A 22556-nucleotide genomic window follows, 5' to 3' on the forward strand; every position below is an offset into this window, starting at 1 on the left:
TGTTATTGTGGGCTCCTGCTCTGGTTGAAGGTGTAATACCCTGTTTTCCAAGTTCATCTTCTCAAAGGAATACATTGGTTTCTACTGTTCTACTGCACATATTGGAGCAGATTTAATATCTGGCTTGAAGCAGAGATTAGTAGTCACCATGTATGTGTGTTTGAGAGATTTCAGAGGAGCCTTAACTGAGCTAATAACCTACGAACCCTGAGGGCAAGACTCATTTGAAGCATCATAACTTGTGTATAAATGGGCAAAAAAAGCTTAACTTTTGGACAGATCTGGGGGGGCACTCATTTATAAGGCCCAAACATTCATTTCAGGACTTTCCTATTTTATTTCTAAATTCTGATGACGCAGATCTTTTCCCAGACCAAATAACTATATTATTTGACATGAGTATCCTCTTTCTCTCATTCCTTTTTATTTACGAGTCTATAATTATATTATACTAATCTATTTAGTAGGCCTACCTAGAAATAGGTGTTACCTCTAGCGGTGAGTCAAAATCGCCCGACTATCCTGATTTGCATTAGTTTTGTTCACAGCATTTCATTTACATGTGAAAGTCTCACCTGCTCTCTACAGTTGATTACTTTGCAGAATCTGTTGATGCTTTGTGATAAACATTTCATGTGTGGGTGTTTTACACCCACGAGAAACTGGTGTATAGGAGAGATTTGCACTGGAATCATTTATTTTGAGGAGCTGAAATTAGATTATTTGGAAATAGCTGTGCTGTGCTGTATTTGGGACAGGGTTATTGGATTATGCAGATCTTTGTGGTGCGTTATTTATATAGATCTGCATATTGCGTCATACATACTCTAATAATGCGTTGCACTAGACTATTTGTGTTATGTGGATGGCTTACTGGCCTTCAGGGGTTTTTGCTGGTATGATACGTTGCAAAGAGTGGCAAAGTCACACCCTTTCCGGTAGAGCCCATGGGACCTATGAGATCGAAAAATATGAATGGGTTTCAATGGAGAGAATGTAATTATTTTCTGGTCCCAGTCTTTATATGCCCCGGATTACAAATATGTTTGTGGATTTAACTGAGAATTTTGGATGCAAAGAAAACTAAACATTTTCGTGAAGATGTTTGATAATGTTAGTTATTTTCCAAGGGGAGGGTATGTCATCAAAAGAGGTGAAAACCATTATAAATTGGGGCATGTGGAGAGTTTCAGTTATGCTGATGCACAAAGGAAGGTTACCGACCGTTCTTCACTATCGGGGTCCGTCCCGCGGCTGTGCCGCGGGACGGTCCGCTTTGGCGCCCCCTTCCGGCCGCCGCACCCCGGGCCCGTCCCGGTGTTGTGCTCGACCCCCCCGCATATTACGACCCCCCTTCGCGTGAACGCGCATTCGCTTATTGTCAACGCCCCATACTTTCATTTAGTTCGAGGCGCTCTTCCTTCCGACAATATTAGTCTAAATTAGTGTTTATATTCTATCACAACATCACAATTAGTGTTTATATTCTATCACAACATCACAAGTTGAGCAACTTATCACAGAAAGCGATGGCATATTTTAGATTGTGAGTTTGAAGACGAACACATCGCAATGGAACCTCCGACGGCGACGACCCATGTACGCTCCAACATTCACGATAATGAACTACGAGAGCACTTACATACGTAATCGTTAAAAGTAATACATTAATGCATTATGTTATTTACTCATATTAATTTTGACAACCTCTTGGTAGCCTACCCTGGAAAGCACATTTAACTGTGACTGATCCAAAACTAAGGAAATCCTTTACTAGGTAGCCTACAGACTCAGTGAGCACAGCCTCGCCTTCGAGAGAGTGAAGGATATTGGATATATTGGATATATATTGAATATATCCAATATATATTTTCGATATATTGAATATATACTGGATATACTGGATATATTCAATATCCAGCCAATTTAGCCTGCCATATTCATCACCCATCTCCTATTTCTTGTTTGTTTTCACCACAACCGTACTGTGCCTTTTTTTAATATTACCTATATATAATGGATTACCGTGCATCGACCAGTTTGCCTGACTAATGTAGTCCGACTCCTAGCCTGCTCCCTGCCTGGACTTCGCCTACCCATCAAATTTCCTGTGTATGACCTCCTGCCTGTCCCTTGACCCATCTCCAGCCTCCTTCTTGGGAATTGTGTTAATAAACATTCTATCATGCTCTGCGCTTTAAACCTATTCTTGGCATCCTTCGTATTCATTACAGTCAGGTTATTATCACAAAAAAATGTAAATGTATACACTACTTTTGTACTTGCACCAAACTTTTGTAGGGCTCATTAATGTAATGTGTGTTCAACTTTGATATCTGTAGATGTTACATAGGATTTCTGAAAGGAAGTCTATTCTAGAATATTCCTCAAAGTCAGAAGTTGTTAATTGCAATTACTTCATGCATACATATACATATGTACATCCATACACACATATTCATAATGTGTACTGTCCATTATATTGACGTGGTAGGCATCAACACTGGGAGCATTTTGAATGAGTGAGTAATTCTGCCGGCATGAATTGGCTGTGAGAATGCAACGCAGTGAAGTGTCTCAGACTTTGCAAACAAGAAATAGGAGGGGGGGGGGTCGAAATATACGGCAGGCTTGCCTGCCAGAATACAACCCCCCCCCCCGCCAAATGTCCCCTGTTGTGACTACACGTCTGAAATTTCTACAGTCACATCCCGTGACCTAACGATGTAAGCCCAAAAAAATTGAAGTGTCTCAGACTTTGCAAACAGGAAATAGGAGGGGGGGTTGAAATATGGCAGGCTAAATTGCCTGCCGAAATACAACCCCCCCCGCCAAATGTCCCCTGTTGTGACTACATTTCTGAAATTTCTACAGTCACATCCAGTGACCTAACGATGTAAGCCCAAAAAATTTGAAGTGTCTCAGACTTTGCAAACAGGAAATAGGAGGGGGGGTTGAATATGGCAGACTAAATTGGCTGGATATTGAATATAGCATATATATATATATATTCAATGTATCCAAAATATATATTGGATATATTGGATATATATTGAATATATCCAATATCCTTCACAGGCCACCACAGGCCTGTGAGCTGTCACTCACCTAAACTTTCGTGATAATTGGAGAAAGGTCACCTGAAGTTCAAAGCCGAAGACTTCATAATGAAGAAAATGTTGTCTTTTCAGTAACACTCAACACTCGACCGTCAATACGTTTCTCAGACTTTGCAAACAAGAAATAGGAGATGGGTGATGAATATGGCAGGCTAAATTGGCTGGATATTGAATATATCCAGTATATACAGTATATATTCAATATATCGAAAATATATATTGGATATATTCAATATATATCCAATATATCCAATATCCTTCACTCTCTCGAAGGCGAGGCTGTGCTCACTGAGTCTGTAGGCTACCTAGTAAAGGATTTCCTTAGTTTTGGATCAGTCACAGTTAAATGTGCTTTCCAGGGTAGGCTACCAAGAGGTTGTCAAAATTAATATGAGTAAATAACATAATGCATTAATGTATTACTTTTAACGATTACGTATGTAAGTGCTCTCGTAGTTCATTATCGTGAATGTTGGAGCGTACATGGGTCGTCGCCGTCGGAGGTTCCATTGCGATGTTTTCGTCTTCAAACTCACAATCTAAAATAGGCCATCGCTTTCTGTGATAAGTTGCTCAACTTGTGATGTTGAGATAGAATATAAACACTAATTTAGACTAATATTGTCGGAAGGAAGAGCGCCTCGAACTAAATGAAAGTATGGGGCGTTGACAATAAGCGAATGCGCGTTCACGCGAAGGGGGGTCGTAATATGCAGGGGGGTCGAAATTCGGCACAACACCGGGTCAGGCCGATATTTCCCACCACTATACTCGGGCCGGGCCTTTGATCGAGCGTTTTTATTTTTATTTTACCATTGGTTTATTGGCCTAATCTGAGGAGAAATTTATGCCATAAACAGAAATATTATAGGCCTTTATTACACGGGTCTTCTCAATGCCGTGGAACGCTCCGTTCACTTGCATGGGTAGTAGTCCGGTGACTTGTCTAACCCAGCGTCTACCGTTGCCAAGCGACGTCACCGTCTTTGCGGACAAATTATTTCTCTGCTGATCAACACTACAAATGGCCAAAAGACTTGTATCCCCCCCCCCCCCCCCCCCTTAAATAAATACTATGGCAGAATTATTATTATTATTATTCTCATTCAACTTGAACATGTGTTTTTACAGTAGAGTGGTGGAGGGATGACGTATGTTGGCCAACCCGGAAGTGAGCGTCGCCCTGGATTCCCTCAACAAAAAGCCAACGGATTTTGGATTATTATAAATTGAAACAATTTATTAAATAAATATTTGTGAGATGTCATTACTCATTTGTGAGATGAGTTTGCTTCCTATTTATGTTGAGTATACACCCCTACTGTCCACAAGCATCCCCCCATATGGATTTGGAGAATTGTTGCCACGTCCCAGTGGTGGAGGTATCATATATATGAAAGAGGGCATTCAATTATACTATAATGATCAATTAGGAGGCTGAAGCCCTAAAGGAAGTGATGCAATAGGTGACTGAGGGTCAACATTTGAGAACCCCTTTTATCAAAGGGGGTCTCAAAGGACTCATACGCTTCAACAGCGGCTGCAGCAGAAGTGTTGAGACGAAAGATGATATCAAGACATTTATAGAATATTCCCATTCACATGATTCTTCGCACGACCTGCAGGTTGGAGAGACTGAAATAACCCCCAAAATGAGTAATAATGTAAAAGCAGCCAAGTCCCACAAATTGCTTGAACTATTTATTTCATGCCATTGTTTCGTTGATATGCATTATTGAAAAGTTTCAAGCATATGGATTTAATGCAATATCCACAAACAGTTCAAAATGGTACCATGAAATGTCTTGTTTATTGTATTAACCAGTTCATTTCTCTTTTGTGAAAGTCACCAAAAGTTAAACGCAAGGTCACAGGTTAACAGTGGAGCTGTGTTGGGAACCAGCAGCCAAGAGCTTCCATGGAAACTTTCTACCCATGTTAAATAGATTTAGTTGGCAGTTCCTTTTCTGCCCATTCTTGTGGAAGCACTTTGCAGTACTGGGAGACACCATTTCTAACGGCAATGGAGCTAGATTCTAAAAATATCAAAAGATGCCCAAAGCAAATACCTTTAACCCATAGTTGTGTTTTATCAAATTAAAAAATGTCAGAGTTTCATTGACCACAAATTGAGCAGAAATATTTTGCATACAAATCTTTAAATAGTTTAACCACATTAAGAAAAATACATTCGTTAATTTTTTTTATTAGTGAAGCCACAAGTTTTGCACATTATCCAAACAGAATACCTGAAATGTTGATATTTCAGCCCTTTCGGGTTAAAACAAGAGAAAAGGACAACCTAACAAGAGTGAAAAGTTTGGGTTAGGTGACCTATAGTTCAAAGATGTCCCTGGTCAGGTAGACTAAATAAAAGTGTATTCCCAATTGCTCCAGGACATTCGTGTAATTTACTTGTGAGCTCTCCCTCAAGCCTAGAGAGACATCAGTGTTGAACCACCAACTGAAAGAGGGTATTTGCCATTAGTATGAGTGACAACATTTCATGGCTATTAATTTAGTTCATTATATTTAGCCGATTTGAATAGACTTTTCTAGCAGGTGAGGCTGTCAAAGAACTAAATATGGAGCAACTACAAAAAGTAAATTTGCAGCATGACCAAATTATACAAAAAATATAGGAACTGTTCTAGCAGATATGTTTTAGAAGTCTCTTTTGATAGGCAGTGTAGAACGTTGGTGTATTTTAGTGTCAAGGAAATGCTGAAGCTAGTGTTAGTGATGGCGATAGAAATGGACAAGCTTGCGTGTACAAATATGCAACTAGAATTGCAAGGTTCACAGCCCAGTTGCATAAGTGGTCACAACCGTTGGATTGTAAGCAAGAGTAAAAAAAAAAAAAAAACTTCCCACAAACTAGTCAACATGGTCAATTGAAAGCCTGTACAAAACGACCCTGGAATAGTCAAATGCAGCTTCACTGCGGATGAATTAAGCCAAATTGCATAAACATCCAATGGTAAACAGTATACAAATGCAATCAAGGTTGCACTCACACTAGGCCATCTGGCCGTGACCGTCGCAACTGTGGCCTGGCCACGGTAGGCTCTTGTACATACGCCATCACGTCGCTAGCATCCAAACAATTCTACCAAACCTTAACCAACTAGTGAAAAATGGAACAAAACTTTAGCACACACCCAGTGACTAATCACCTTGTCCAGGGGTGTTCCAACGTGGTTTACCAGAGGGCCTTGTGGACTTAAAGTAAGCCACACATTTGACAGAGACAACACGGAATGACGTTAAACTAAGCTAATCTACAGGTTACTAGTGCTAGTGCAATTACATGAGCATTTTGCACAATATTTGTACTCCAATGCTACGTAAAGCAGGCTTCTTCAGAAACCCGTAGCCTACTACATTGAAGGGCAACTGTAACAAATCCTGACCAAGACCGAAAGATGGCTCTGGAAGCCACTACGGCCCACGCAGCAGATTACTGCGTGGACCGTGGTGGCTTCCAGATCAACCCTTCGGTGGACCATTCATACACATGTATTCTGAGGATGTTTTGAAGACACTGGAGTCCCATGGCACTAGATTCCTTTGAAGACTAAGTTGGTATGGGGGGGCCCAAAGGGGGCCCCCCCATACTTGATCTTGTCAGTCATCTAACACCTGTTAAGAAAAACACACACCACAAGATACAAATCAGCAAAGCTAGGTTAACAAACAGCGGCGACATGCATGTCAAGGTGCAAAGAGCAGGGATACTGATGGCTTGTGTCTGAGGAGACAGCCCAAAAACGTCAACATTTAATAAAGGAAAATAACTTTTACTCACTGCGGTGGTCTGTTTCGAAGTGCCATGTTGGTAGCAATATTTGTCTGGGCTGTTCAGTCAAATGCCCACAAAAACAAACACCCAACAACGCATACTTTCAGTTTGTATAAAGTGACAATAGTGATCTGCAATCTAGATCGAAAACTTTCAACCCTCACTAAACTCAACCTCGATTGACAGGCCGATGCGAAAAATAAACCAAACCCTTTGTGTTCACCTTTAATAAAGGGGTGCGTGACAGGTGATCTCAATTAAAATTTGGGCGGGGCTGAGAGGCTTGTCAGCTGATGAGGTGCACCTGTGCAGGTCTGCCACGCAGGCTGTAGCCAGTCTCTCTCTTTCCACAGAGGCAGGTGGGCTTGGGTTCTGTTTAGGGTGGTTCCTTAAGGTTTTGGACCTTTGGATTGGTTCCATGTTTTGTTTTATGTTAACACTATTCAACATCCCCACAGCACACTTTCCACTGCCCATATACATAGGCTAGTCGAAAGAATTGTGTGTTTGGTCAGTAGTTCAGTTGGTTGGTCACATGTTGGTTTGCTGTTTAGGTTTGGTCTGTTGCATTTTGTTTGGGTATTTCCAACATGGTAAAGATGGTTTGTTGTTCCCAGTATTTGTTTTGTCTGTCTGGGTAAGTTTCCATGCATGATAGAATGTTTATTAACACAATTCCCAAGAAGGAGGCTGGAGATGGGTCAAGGGACAGGCAGGAGGTCATACACAGGAAATTTGATGGGTAGGCGAAGTCCAGGCAGGGAGCAGGCTAGGAGTCGGACTACATTAGTCAGGCAAACTGGTCGATGCACGGTAATCCATTATATATAGGTAATATTAAAAAAAGGCACAGTACGGTTGTGGTGAAAACAAACAAGAAATAGGAGATGGGTGATGAATATTGTTACGACCCGGCTCGAGGGAAGCAACATGAAGTCGACAAACAAGGATTAAGTATACGAAAAACCGGGTTTATTGTTACAAAAGGTTGAACCGACGGGTGAATGAGGACCATGCTGCTGGCTCTGGCTAGAGGACGAGTGAATGAAGCCTCCCAGGCTTTAAAGGCAACAGCAGGTGCCAGGTAACGAGGAGAAGGAGGGGCTCCAGGAGGAGCTCCAGGAGCACTGCAAAACATGGAGCAGATCTGCACGTAACAATATGGCAGGCTAAATTGGCTGGATATGGAATATATCCAGTATATACAGTATATATTCAATATATCGAAAATATATATTCGATATATTCAATATATATCCAATAGGCCTACATCCAATATCCTTCACTCTCTCGAAGGCGAGGCTGTGCTCACTGAGTCTGTAGGCTACCTAGTAAAGGATTTCCTTAGTTTTGGATCAGTCACAGTTAAATGTGCTTTCCAGGGTAGGCTACCAAGAGGTTGTCAAAATGAATATGAGTAAATAACATAATGCATTAATGTATTACTTTTACAGATTACGTATGTAAGTGCTCTCGTAGTTCATTATCGTGAATGTTGTAGCGTAGCCTACATGGGTCGTCGCCGTCGGAGGTTCCATTGCGATGTGTTCGTCTTCAAACTCACAATCTAAAATATGCCATCGCTTTCTGTGATAAGTTGCTCAACTTGTGATGTTGTGATAGAATATAAACACTAATTTAGACTAATATTGTCGGAAGGAAGAGCGCCTCGAACTAAATGAAAGTATGGGGCGTTGACAATAAGCGAATGCGCGTTCACGCGAAGGGGGGTCGTAATATGCGGGGGGGTCGAAATTCGGCACAACACCTGTTCCGAGAGCAAGAATACAATACGAAGCCATCATGAGCGCAAGAAAACAATATAAAAACACTATATAAATGTATATAATATTGAGGATAAGATATCTAATTTTCCTCTATGTAACACATAGTCAAATCAGTGGCTATGATATTTGGTTGACAAGAAGACAGGCTGGATCTGATGGCTCTTGCCGAGGGCTTTGAGAGTGAGTGACAGGAAACTATGTGGGTGTTGCACACCATTCTTTTTCCAGACGTGTGGTTGTCATTTGTAGCATAACCACCAGATGGCGCAGAAAACCAAATTACATACAGCAGGTCCAGACCTAGTACTATTATGTCCATGGTAGAAGGGAAATTCAAATTGAGCGGAAGTACTTAGGCGGGCGGAGCCAGGCTAGCACCAGCCTGTCCTTCAATGATTAGTAGGCCTATGTTCCTGCAATACCGGAGGCTGCCGTTTCAGGACAGCAGTTCTGAGACCCTAGTGCGATGACCGATACCTCATTTGCAATTCGAAAAGCACAGTCAAGGAAAATAAAAACTTAAAAAAGGCACGACACCACAAATGCAAAGCCACAACAAAATAATTGAACCATATCTTACTTGTACCTTAACCCAACCATCACTTAGGCCTATACCTATATACCTAAACCATAACAATCTCTAACCTAATGGGCTACCTAAACTAAACCATCTCTAACCTAAACTAAACCATCTCTAACCTAATATGTAGTAAACGTAACCATGCAGCTAAAATTACTTGTTTATCAGACCTTAAAGGCACCCAGTGCAACTTTATGTAAACATTCAATGAAAAATAAACATTCAATTTCTAGTCTTTTTTACACGTAGTAAGTTTCAATAACTCCATACCATTACATATCGACATTCAAGGAGCAAAGATGAGACGTCGTTGTGTGGTGAGAACTGATAGAAAATCGTAAACAACAACAATCGCCGGTGGGGAGAAGCCATTTTTCCATTGACTGGAAGCCTGCTTTATTTATTGTAGGTTACAAAAAATAAAGAAAATGGCGGCATTGTTGTTGTTATCGATTTTGTATCAGTTCTCACCACACAACGACGTCTCATCTTTGCTGCTTAAATGTCGGTATGTAATGGTATGGAGTTATTGAAACTTACTACGTGTAAAAAAGACTAGAAATTGAATGTTTATTTTTAAGCCTCGAAAGTTGCACTGGGTGCCTTTAAACGTAATTTGAAACCTCATGTAAGGTGTAGTTCTCGTCACAACACACACACAGGTTGGCTTCTTTCAAAACGGGCATTCTTCTTTAATGGCACTCTTTACTCCTTTACGCCGTGAAAACTAGGCCTATTGCAAATAAAGAAAACAGCACATCAGCAAATGATACATTATTTACATGAGCACAAAGTAAAACACAGAAATATGACACTAATTGGCACGTGAAAATAACCTGCATAAAACAGGAAATAAAGTGCATTAAAGGGTAAAATAAAATACCTTGCTGGCCGCCTGTTGTGAAAAGAGGTTTGTTAAAGGTTATTTTACTGTCCTTTTATCTTGGCTGTCTGCTTTAGCTTCAAACTTGTAGGGAGATTATTTGTTTATCAACACGGCGGATGCGCAAGCAGAAAGATGGCAAGAAGAAGATTAGTTTGACCGGTTGCCATGGTTATCTCTGTGTGGTTGATTTGCAGTTGGGGTGTTAATTAATTAGCGATTTTGTCAGCTTACTGTTGCATTAAACTGTAGGCCTAATCAGAAAACGCAGTTATATTACTGTGGACCCTATAGTATATGTGGTATAAAGGCTGGGACGAATTTCGAATTATAAATATGTACACTTTATGTTGAAAGTAGGCCTACATAGACCGTCGCGAACCCCATTGAACCAAAGGGCGCGGTGATTATTCTTCAAAACGTGAGCTGGTAAATTGTGAAAAATGAATTGAACTGTAATCAGACAACGTGGTTATATGCTATAGACCCTATAGTAGCCTATCTGTGGTATAAAGGCTGGGACAAATTTCTAATAAAAAATATGTAGCCTACAATCCATAACGTTAGCTCTCTGGCTCATAGCTCAGCGGACTACCTCCCGCTGCCAAGTCCGTGACTCCTATTTATGTGAAAAACTTTATATTTGGATTGTAAAAAGCATGAAAATATAAATGAATGATCTCAATTTCTTTTCCTTGCCAAGTGACCATGGTATAAAGGGGATAATGCCCTTTGAGGTGTCAAAAACATGTTTGATCGATCGTAATTAAAGGGGACTACTTTTTGAGGGAGATTAACTCAAACAGAGTATACATTTAATAAGCATACAATACGCATAAGAAACAGCATAATTATATTAAAGTACTGGAATTGTTTTATTATGTTGCCAAGCAAGAAGTAGAATAAATGGGATAATCAGTCTTATTAAAAGGGTTTGTGCAACCAACCGCACAACAACACATGACAGCGGCTCTTGTCGCTCTCTCGTCTCTTTCTGCCAACGACATGCGCGTAGGGGGGATTGACGTAGAGTGACGTAGACTGATAATCCCTCTGTTACAATGTCGCTGCACTTAACGAGCAACATTCATACACGTATGGCAAGCCGAATTGTCATTTATTAACTAAGTTTGACTATCCGGAATTTACATTGTAGATATCAACAACTTCATTCAAGATATCTGTAATGTAGTTGTGACTAGTCGAAACGACAGTTAGAGATATCTGTAATGTAGTTTTGACTAGTCGAAACGACTGTTAGAGATATCTGTAATTCAGTTTTGACTAGGCGAAACTGAATTACAGATATCTGCAATGACTTCACGGAAAACGACATTCAACTCGTCACACATCTTAAATGACAATTGCAGATATCTGTAATTCAGTTTCGCCTAGGCAGAATGAAAGTTAAAGATATCTCAAACGTCATTTGAGTGTTGGGCATTACGTTTTAGATATCCAGAAATACGTAATTTCCCCTTGCCGCCATAATCAAAGAAGAAGTGGGTTCATTTCCGAATGGAATAAGAAAGGAGCAGTCATGGCGTTGGCTGTGATCGAAAAGATCACGAGAAAATATGGAGCGATGTAATCAGTGAATTGTGTGAATGATGATTGAACAAGGAGCTGCTCCGCTCCCGCTTAAAGTAAACGGTCCTATAATTTGTCATTACAGATATCTGAAACGTCATTACAGATATCTGAAACGTCATTTCGCCTAGTCAAAACTCGAATTCAAGATATCTATAATTCAGTTTCGCCTAGGCAGAATGAAAGTTAAAGATATCTACAATTGTAGATATCTCTAATCAAAATTCCTTTCAAGATATCTATAACTTGATAATAGATATCTACAACGTCATTTTGACTAGTCGTAACTCCAGTTAGAGATATCTACAACGTCATTTTGACTAGTCGTAACTCCAGTTAGAGATATCTACAACTTCATTTCGCCTAGTCAAAACTTAATTTAAGATATCTGAAAAGGGACATGTAGATATCTTGAATTGAGGTGAATTAAAGATATCTTGAACTGGAATTATGACTAGTCAGAATCAAATTGTAGATATCTCAAACTGGAATTACAGATATCTACAATTCAGTTGCAGATATCCGTAATTCACAAAGTGGATATCCGCAACTGAATTGTAGATATCCGCAATGAGAAACCCCATAGACATGAATGGCGAAAATGACGCAATTTCGCCTAGGAGGAATGTCTTTGTGGATATCTGAAATGACAATTGCGGATAGGAGGAATGTAGTTGCGGATATCCGAAATGTTAGTTTTGACTAGGCGAAACTGAATTGCAGATATCTGCAATGTAAATTCCGGATAGTCAAACTTAGTTAATAAATGACAATTCGGCTTGCCATATACACGCATGGTCATGCCTTTGCATCGATTAAACCAGGGGTCTCAAACTCAATTTACCTGGGGGCCGCTGGAGGCAGATTCTGGGTGAGGCTGGGCCGCATCAAGTTTTCCACAAAAAAGTACAAATATCCAGTCTTCTCAAGCTTTACTATTAACAGTTCTGTAACATGAATGCTTTTTTGAACATGAATGGCTCTTTTGAACATGAACAACTTTAAAACATGAACCTTCTTCAGAACATGAAGTGTCCTTCTGAACATATGGCTTTTCTTGCCTACTCCTTACTGCCAGAGACCTGGCAGCGCTTCCTCTCACACAGCTCCTGCAGGGCCCATGCAGGGCTTTATATATATAGTTTTTATAAAGCTTGCTGCGCCCAACAACCTTGCGAAGACGGGTCGAAATGTGCAGAAGCATTTTTCACCGCAAACGTTGGTGTGTGTGTGTGTGTGTGTTAGGGCTTTGACTTTTGCCCAAAAATCATAGTTGAAGTTCGTTTGTTTATTAATATTAACATTCGAATATATTCGAATATTTATTAATAATATTTTGACCATTAAATGCCTTCAGTAAGACCTGAGGTGCGTTCAGAATCGCAAACATAGGCGAACGTTCGCGAACGATTTTAAACATTTTCCGTTAAACGAACATAAGCAAGCAAACGTTTACGAACATAGGCAAACTGTCTGAAGAGGTAGTTCTCCACAAACAGAGATGGATCGCGGTGCTCTCTTCGGCTACGTGACATTTGTTGCCATGGCATTAAACTAAACTATATTGAAATCATTTACTCCTTTCCTACACAGAAAGCAATAGATAAAACGTTTCATATAGCCTATCTACACCCTTACTTCAACTGTTGTCTTTTGCATCCTAAAATGCGATTTGAACGTTATATCGCAGTAAGTGGGTACACTAACTTGTTTAGAACGGTGTTCAAAAATCGTTCAAAATTAATTGTTTAATGTCAACGCGTTCGTTGCGAACGTTCGCCTATGTTCGCTGAACTTGAACGCACCTCTGGATTGGGCTTCGCGAGGTTTGTTTACCGGCGTTGCTATGGTTACCGGTCTTGCGTGTTCCAACGATTTATTAGGTTTCTAATAAATCGCTGTCTAATCAATACTTCATTCACTGCCTCTTCCGTGGTCATTACAATATTATGAATAGACTGTGTCGGGTTCTCCGACGTCTCTCCCTCTTGGCCTGCCCATAACAAGATCGAAATACATCAGAGGAGTCACACAGGAGAGAACCCGGTCAAGTGCATGGTGTTTGGAAAGAGATACACACAGAAAGGGCGTATCTCCAGCGCACACAGACTTGGGAGAAGCCATACCGTTGGCCTAGCACATTTCACCTCCGTCTTATGCAAGGTTTTTGTGCGCAGCAAGCTTTATAAATGAGGCCAACGGGCAAGCGCAGCGACTCGGCAACATTTTTTTTATTTATTTTAAATTAAAAAAATAAATAAATTAACGTGCGGGCCGCACTAACACTTAACTTTGATATCAAGTAGGGGGCCACAAAATATCGTCCCGCGGGCCGCGAGTTTGAGACCCCTGGACTAGAGTGTATACAGAGAACTCTTGCTTCGTGTTTGGTTGGAAAATCCCGGAGAAAGACATTTTTAGAGAAGGGGGAGGGGTCATCTTCATTGCCTGAGCCATTGCCCCTCATAAAGTCTGTGCATGTCCATGCTATTATAATTATTGTGGGTGTATGTATTAGTGTGTATATGATTGGCATATGCATTTGCCTGAGAAAATGATTGCCCATGCCGACACAGATTGAACTCTGGCAGACGTCCAAGTCCAACTAAAGAGAAATCATGGGCCCTTCTCATTCCGAATCGTAAGTCTGCGTATATCGACCCAGGGACTACGACCATGAGTCATATCAGGTTTTAATATCGCAGGTAGCAATTTCCTGTGTATCACTAAAATGTTGCCCAGGTGTTATCAATATGTGCATGCTTGTCTAAATGTGGATGTATCTAAGATGTTCGGTTTGTGTGTTTATTGTTTTAAGAAGAATGATGTTGGGATTCACCATTTAAGCAGGGATCTGAGGATTCTAGTTGAAAGCAAATTGTCCCCAGCTGTTCTCAGCAGACACTTTAAATGTAGAGCATTTTAGGAATAAGTTCAACCTCAACAAACCACCCACAAACAGCTTGACATTTTGTACACCAATATTGAATTTATTACAAAATATTAAATAACCCAACTTTACACTGTACAAGATACAACAAAGTTTACAGCTTTTTTGGCTATTTACAAAAAAAGTATAGTCTTTATATCAAAGAGAATATAATCTAAAAAGGCATGTTTCAATCACTGTAAGCTTATTGTATAATAAGGCAAAAAACTCCAACCAGGTTGTATGTACACTTTCAAGAAAAAGTTCTAGAATAAGCAAATATTATCTCCGCGGCACATACCATGGAGGCTACCCCAAAAGACCTAGCTCAAAACCCCAGGGTCTTAGATCATAGAAAATAACATACAGCTCCCCAGCTAATGAGTTTGCGGCCTGAGAGACTGCAGCAGTAGTTAAAAGACATGCACCGGTAGGTCTGTGGCCCCTAGAAAATGTGTGACTGTATAGGCATACCGTTTATTTCCAGAGGTTGAATGTAAACCAGTTATTCACCTCACCTGGTGCATTCTTAGAGCTTCCGTATTTTCAGTGTGTGGGTGGTGGATTTGAGGGTAGTTGATATAGTGAATGTGAGGAAAGTGAATGTCAGGGTATTAAATGAGGGGGGTGGATGTGAGGGCAGTGGATGTGAGTGGAACATATATGATGGTTGTGGATGTGAGTATAGTGAGTTTGAGGGGTTTTCGTGCTAGTTTAAAGATGTAAGGGTTGTGAATGTTGGAAGAATGACTGCTAGGGAAGTTGAATGAGGGCAGTGGATGTGAGGGCAGTGGATGTGGGGAGAATGACTAAGGGGAGTTGATGTGAGGGTAGTGACTGTGAGGGTAGTGGATGTTGAGGGTAGTGACTGTGAGGGTAGTGGATGTGAGGGTAGTGACTGTGTGGTTTGTGGATGTGAGGGCAGTGACTGAGGGTAGTGGATGTGAGGGTAGTGACTGTGAGGGTAGTGGATGTGAGGGTAGTGACTGTGAGGGTAGTGGATGTGAGGGTAGTGACTGTGAGGGCAGTGGATGTGAGGGCAGTGACTGTGAGGGTAGTGGATGTGAGGGCAGTGACTGAGGGTAGTGGATGTGAGGGCAGTGACTGTGAGGGTAGTGGATGTGAGGGCAGTGACTGAGGGTAGTGGATGTGAGGGTAGTGACTGTGAGGGTAGTGGATGTGAGGGTAGTGACTGTGTGGTTTGTGGATGTGAGGGTAGTGACTGTGGTTTGTGGATGTAAGGGTAATGGATGTGTGGGTTGTGACTGTGAGGGGAGTGGATGTGAGGGCAGTGACTGTGAGGGTAGTGGATGTGAGGGTAGTGACTGTGAGGGTAGTGGATGTGAGGGCAGTGACTGAGGGTAGTGGATGTGAGGGTAGTGACTGTGAGGGTAGTGGATGTGAGGGTAGTGACTGTGTGGTTTGTGGATGTGAGGGTAGTGACTGTGGTTTGTGGATGTAAGGGTAATGGATGTGTGGGTTGTGACTGTGAGGGGAGTGGATGTGAGGGCAGTGACTGTGAGGGTAGTGGATGTGAGGGTAGTGACTGTGAGGGTAGTGGATGTGAGGGCAGTGACTGAGGGTAGTGGATGTGAGGGTAGTGACTGTGAGGGTAGTGGATGTGAGGGTAGTGACTGTGTGGTTTGTGGATGTGAGGGTAGTGACTGTGGTTTGTGGATGTAAGGGTAATGGATGTGTGGGTTGTGACTGTGAGGGGAGTGGATGTGAGGGCAGTGACTGTGAGGGTAGTGGATGTGAGGGTAGTGACTGTGAGGGTAGTGGATGTGAGGGCAGTGACTGAGGGTAGTGGATGTGAGGGTAGTGACTGTGAGGGTAGTGGATGTGAGGGTAGTGACTGTGTGGTTTGTGGATGTGAGGGTAGTGACTGTGGTTTGTGGATGTAAGGGTAATGGATGTGTGGGTTGTGACTGTGAGGGGAGTGGATGTGAGGGGAGTGACTGAGGGTGATGGATGTGCGTCAAATGAATGTAAGGGTTGTGGATGTGAGGGTAGTGACTGCCAGGGTGGTGGATGTGCGTCTCATGAATGTGAGGGTTGTGGATGTAAGGGTAGTGACTGTCAGGGTGGTGGATGTGCGTCTAATGAATGTGAGGGTGGTGGATGTGCGTCTAGTGAATGTGAGGGTTGTGGATGTGAGGGTAGTGACTGCCAGGGTGGTGGATGTGTGTCAAATTAATGTGAGGGTAGTGGATGTGAGGGTAGTGACTGTCAGGGTGGTGGATGTGCGTCTAATGAATGTGAGGGCTGTGGATGTGAGAGTAGTCAAATTGGGGTAGTGTAGGAAATTTGTTTCTTGATGAATGCATTCTCTTGGCATTTGTGAGCGTTTGGTTGTGGTATGTGAGCTTATTTGGTGTGTGTGTTTGTGTGTGTGTGTGTGTCTGTGTGTGTGTGCGTCCGTGTGTGCATCTGCATGTGTGTGTTGTGTGTAAGCCTACTGCAGGGGAGCATGTCCTCTGGGTGCCACATTTCTCTACACTACTTCACAACAGTCCAGGTTTGGCATTAACTAGTGTTACCATAGCAGCCCACACTCGTCTACAGCAGAAGGCATTGCTCCCTTGGTCAGCCAACATCACTTCCCCCCACTACCCCTTATCCTGTGCTTCCCACTGTGTCCTTAAAGCAATGGTCACATGCCCGACTGTCGAAGTTGAAGATTTAGTGTTCTGGTTCAATATCTAGACACAGCACGTTTTCGAAGATGCACGTCGCGACACAGTGACACGACAGATCTTCGCAGAGCTGCCTGCATTTATACTTCCATGTCAAAGTAACATCTACACAAGCCTAACCCTAACCCTAACCCAAATCTGGAAATATAATTCCTGTCCCATTGAAAATATGTTAAAAAATAAATGCCTTTTGCAATGTTTTGCAAAAGGCAGTCAAATGTAATGCGGAAAACTGTAAGAGTTTCCCAACCATTTAATTGGGCCGGATGTAATCCTTTTAATGTAATCCTTTTATTCTTGTGCCTGGCTGTTGAAAATAAAATCAAAAAACAACGTCCCTTTCCCGTTCGTCCAATCAGAAATTAGTTGACGTGAAGCTCCGCAGAAACAGGGGGAGCTTTGCTATCCTCTGGAAGAAGGACTGCATCTCTTTGCACACCTGTTGGTCTGCGACCGACAAGAGGCGGTGTGAAGGTCTCTGCGTCGCGTCGTGGATCTTTCAGCATTTTCAAATACTTGTTATACGGGCTCGATTCAACAGAAGAACACTGCACAGAACTGGGCATACTAGAAGACACAGTCAGTCACTGATCAATACTTGAAGTGATTTCCCCCGGTGGATAACAATAACAGGTGTCTTCTTTTTTTCTCCTTTCTGCGCTCATGATGATCAAAAATAGACAATAAATAAATGCATTGGAAATAATTTTTCAGTGGTAATACTTGCCTAGGGCGTGCACAACACTCTCTCTCCGCCTTTAAATCGAAGATGAAAATACTTTAGTTTTAACCTGACTGCAATTCTTATAAGTCCTTCTAAAAAAAAAATTATCTGCCTGAACCCAAATGCTATAAATACACCAACTCATTCCCTCTCTTGTCCTGCAGAGGGAGTGCACATCCAGTCTGAACTATTAACCCAGCAGGGAACATCCTCTCGGAGAGTGGTACTGCCCCCTGTGCCCATCCTGCCTTGGAGAGCCATGCACTGTTGATTTGCGCGTTTAAAAGCTTAAGTTATCCAAAGAGAGCTTTATATTGTTAGTATAAAAAAAGACAGTACCTTGTGCTATTTCATTGCAGAGCACACTCGTGCATACAGTATGTCACACACACACGCACACGCACACACACACACATGCACACACACACACACACACACATGCACACACACACTGACACACACACAAGTACGCATGCATGCTTACATACAACCACAAAAATAGTAACATGACTCATGTTTTGTTAAATTGCAATCGATGGAATGTATCCTTGGCATAAATAGAGTGAGAACAAACAGTACAAAAGCAATAGCTTGATGGGTCTTGTGTATTACTCGGTTGCAGGTATGCCTTCTGATAGAAGTTAGTACATACACAGAGGAGACGACAGTACACCTGAACGCCACGCCCCATCCTCTGGTCTGTAGCGTGTTACAAAACCAAGAGATTCTTATTTGAGCTCCACAGATTATCTCTTGACTAATCATTTCCTCGGCGTGTTGACGTCCTACAAAAAAGTGGAACTTCTCAAAACCGCAGCTAGGGACCATATGCACCATCTCCAGACCAGGGCAGTCTTACATTAAAAAAAAACACTCTTGAATCTGTACAAAGAGGCAGTGGCAACAGAATACATCTGAATATCTCCTCTCTCCTCACCACACCACGGTCATCCACCAGATGCTTCCAGCTCAGAACATGTTCATCATTCTCCAACCCCCCCCCGCCCCCCGCCCCCCCCCCCCCCCCGACACACCTACACCGCCCCGTCCCCGACCATCTCCACCACGACCCCCTTGGCTCCCACGCTGTCCGACCCTTTCCCCGCGCCCACCTCTTCCTCGTCCTCATCCACCACCGACACGCAGGTGGACGGCAGGCCCCTGGCGGGACCTGGGCTGCTGCTGCTACTGTTGCCCCCGGCGACGAAGGACGGTAGCTGCCCGCTGCTGCCCCCGATGGCGGAGTGGACGGTCAGGCTGGCCATGGAGGACACACTCTCCAGGTTGGTCTGGACGCTGGCCTTGCCGCACGAGTGTATCCGCCGTGCCAGGCTGACGGAGCGCATCACCGAGGAGGTGGTCGCCGTGCCGACGCCCTGCACCTTGCCCTCCAGGAAGTAGGTGAGCATCTCACCCTTGCCCTTGACGCTGACCTTGCCGCGGCACACCAGGTCGTAGTTGGTGTTGAGCATGCGGTACACCTCCTCGGTCACCTGCAGAGAGGGATTTGGCGGGTTGAAACGCAAGGGAACACGTTAAAGGTGACATATTATACCACCCGGTGTGAGTTTGATTAGCAGTTACAAGCCATGGTGAAAATCTGCCTCTTCTGACATCACAAGTGGGCGTGTCCACCTAGATGCATGCTGGATAGATCCGGCCTACCAAGCAGACTTTAGTAAACGTTGCTCAACTATTCGTCATACATCTAGGTGGACACGCCTACTTCAAAGCGCCTTGTAACAGCTAATCACACACCTGGTATAATATGTCACCATTAAGAAAAGGGTTGTGATGAAGACAGCATTGGCTTTAAAGCCCCCATCATTGAATTGTCTCCTCTAGGGGGCAGTACAGATATTCATAAACACATGGATGATATCCTGATATTCAATAGGCATGCTGTATGATATGCCACTACGGTCATAAGCATTAGATTGCACATCAGCTTTTCCCATCGTCTCTAAACATAATTTTTTCGAGATGACATAGATCATAGTGGTGTGTATATTTGTGTATGAGTACCTGTATCTTCCCAGGGACTCCAGTGCTGTCCATACGACTGGCCACGTTCACCGTGTTCCCCCAGATATCATACTGGGGCCTCCTGGCTCCGATGACCCCTGCCACCACAGGGCCCACATTGATACCTGCACATCGAAACACACACGGACACAAACACAAGCACACACATGCACGCACACAGACAGATGGACACACGTACAAACCCACACACAAACACAAACAAAAAAACAAAAAAAGCCAGATAGAAACATCAGCGCCCTCTTTGGCTGCAATGAAGAACAACAGGCAGTTATACAAATATTGAGTCATCAAGTCAGTGACATAAGTATTTTGAGCTGGAAGAAACCTTTTAACCACCTCAAAACTTTTCTGCAAGCTCCAAATACTTATGGCACTGATTTGACTCTGTTGGTCTACTTTGTAAACGGCCTGATAACTAACATTGACATACGCACCCACACGAAGAACAAAATCATTGTACGACTGGTAGTTGATCTCGTCCAGAACATCGAACATCTCTATGGCATAGTCTGCGATGGTGCTCAGGTGGTCGTACCCAGACTTCTTAGCCTAAAGAGGAGGAGTGTGAAGAAAATGAACACACTGTCCCGCAAAATTATTTATAGTAACTATGGGATTTGTCATTACTGTAACTAAATCAATCACAAGTAGCCTAGCACGCATCCATTCACGCACGCACAAAAATGCACACGCACACAGACAAACGCACACATCCACAGGGGGGAAAACGATACCTTTGTACCGATGGTGGGAAGGAGACCCACAGCTGCCATGTAGGTGCTTCCGATGGTCTTGATCTTCTCTATGTCTTTATAGCACTCTTTATCCATGAGCTGGAACAGTCAAGCACGTTTACATTGACCGGACAGGACAAACTCAACTTCCAAAATAACTCATGATAATGATAATAATGATGATAATAAATGATATGATAACATCACCTCGTCAAAGTCAGCTATGATCTCGTTGAGCAGTCTCAGGCACTCCACTCCCATGTTGTTGCCGTCGAGCTCGATGTAGAAGTCATTGAAGTTTGGGATGGAGGCGAACAGGACGCCCACTTGTGCGTAGGACTGATAGTACAAGTCCTGGACGGGGAGGAGCAGAACAAGGTGATGAATGGTGAGGAACGACATGCCCCAGCTCACCCTCTACGGGAGAGTGGATGTCACCCTCTCCTCTGGCTGGCTGCCCATCTGTCTTTCTCTGTGTGTGTGTCTGTCTGTCTGTCTGTCTGTCTGTCTGTCTGTCTGTCTGTCTGTCTGTCTGTCTGTAGATTGGCCTTACTGCCTCTCTGCCTGCTTGTCTATTCATCGGACTGCATTGTCTGTCTGTTGGTGTGGGTTGATCTGTTTGCCTGCCTGTCTGTCTACCAGAAGGAATGTGTGTGTGTCTATCTGCAGGGATGCCTGTCTGACCCCCTGTCTGCATGTACGTTGGTGGGGTGCATGGTGTCTCACCATGTTCCTGGGGTTGGACAGCAGGAAGTGCTGGGCCACGTGGGCCGGCAGCAGGTTGAAGAGGATCCTCCTGTTGTCCAGCTTCACCTTCTCCATGCCGTCCCGCTCCTCCTCCGCCTGTTGGGATACATGCACGCACACACACACACACACACACACACAAACACGTATGTAAACACACACGTATGCAAACACACACGCGCGCACACACGATACGCAAGCACTACCGCACAACGTCAGCTACAGTTCTCCTTTTTAACCACATGAGGTCAGTAAAGGACTGCATTGCACAACATAATGTTCTGTGTGCTATAGGGCTTGTACATCTGAATGCACCATGGGCTTCTGTGTTGGCGATACTGCACCATAAATCGTTAATCAACGCTACATTTGCTCATGAAATCTTTTTGAGAGACATGCTGTTGAGGTTTCAAACACAACAATGTCTTCCCATAATGACAAATAACTGATGACACGATTAATTACTAAACAATGAACAAAAAAGTATACCACACACACACAGAGAGAGAGAGAGAGAGAGAGAGAGAGAGAGAGAGAGAGAGAGAGAGAGAGAGAGAGAGAGAGAGAGAGAGAGAGAGAGAGAGAGAGAGAGAGAGAGAGAGAGAGAGAGAGAGAGAGAGAGAGAGAGAGAGAGAGAGAGAGAGACACACACGTTATCCTGACCTGCACGGCCCACAGGAAGTCCAGGCGCAGTTTGAGGTCCAGCTGTCGGGAGTGGAAGGCCAGGGCGCTGGTGAACAGCAGCAGGGAGAGGATTGGCTCACAGCCGCGAACGTAGAGGGACCCCCCGCTGTGGGAGAGACCAGCACCCAGTGTGTCAGCACCAGTGGGGAGACTGGGGGCGTGGGAGGTGAGGGCGGACAGGAGGCCTCTCAAATACACAGGCCGTTTATTCAGCAAATAAATCATGTTTTGAACG

General features: G+C 43.2%; 1 protein-coding gene and 1 long non-coding RNA gene across 2 annotated transcripts in view; both read right to left on the reverse strand.

Moving 5' to 3' along the window:
- Positions 1-14728: 14728 nt before the first annotated feature.
- On the reverse strand, positions 14729-15763 carry LOC132462312 (uncharacterized). The gene is made up of 2 exons (XR_009526797.1): positions 15501-15763; positions 14729-15443 (listed from the first exon to the last, which is right to left on the reverse strand). It is a non-coding gene; the product is annotated as an uncharacterized LOC132462312 (long non-coding RNA).
- Positions 15764-18700: 2937 nt separating this feature from the next.
- Positions 18701-22556, reverse strand: part of adcy1b (adenylate cyclase 1b) — a 26145-nt gene continuing 22289 nt past the window's right edge. The window contains exons 11-17 of the mRNA XM_060058541.1: positions 22301-22427; positions 21617-21733; positions 21098-21244; positions 20891-20989; positions 20591-20705; positions 20136-20260; positions 18701-19603 (exon numbers count right to left, since the gene is read on the reverse strand). Of these exons, the coding sequence (XP_059914524.1) occupies positions 19145-19603; positions 20136-20260; positions 20591-20705; positions 20891-20989; positions 21098-21244; positions 21617-21733; positions 22301-22427 (1189 nt within the window). The 3' untranslated portion in view covers positions 18701-19144. The remainder of the gene's footprint in view (positions 19604-20135; positions 20261-20590; positions 20706-20890; positions 20990-21097; positions 21245-21616; positions 21734-22300; positions 22428-22556) is intronic.

Source organism: Gadus macrocephalus, chromosome 8 (assembly GCF_031168955.1).
Source record: "Gadus macrocephalus chromosome 8, ASM3116895v1".
NCBI lineage: Eukaryota > Metazoa > Chordata > Actinopteri > Gadiformes > Gadidae > Gadus > Gadus macrocephalus.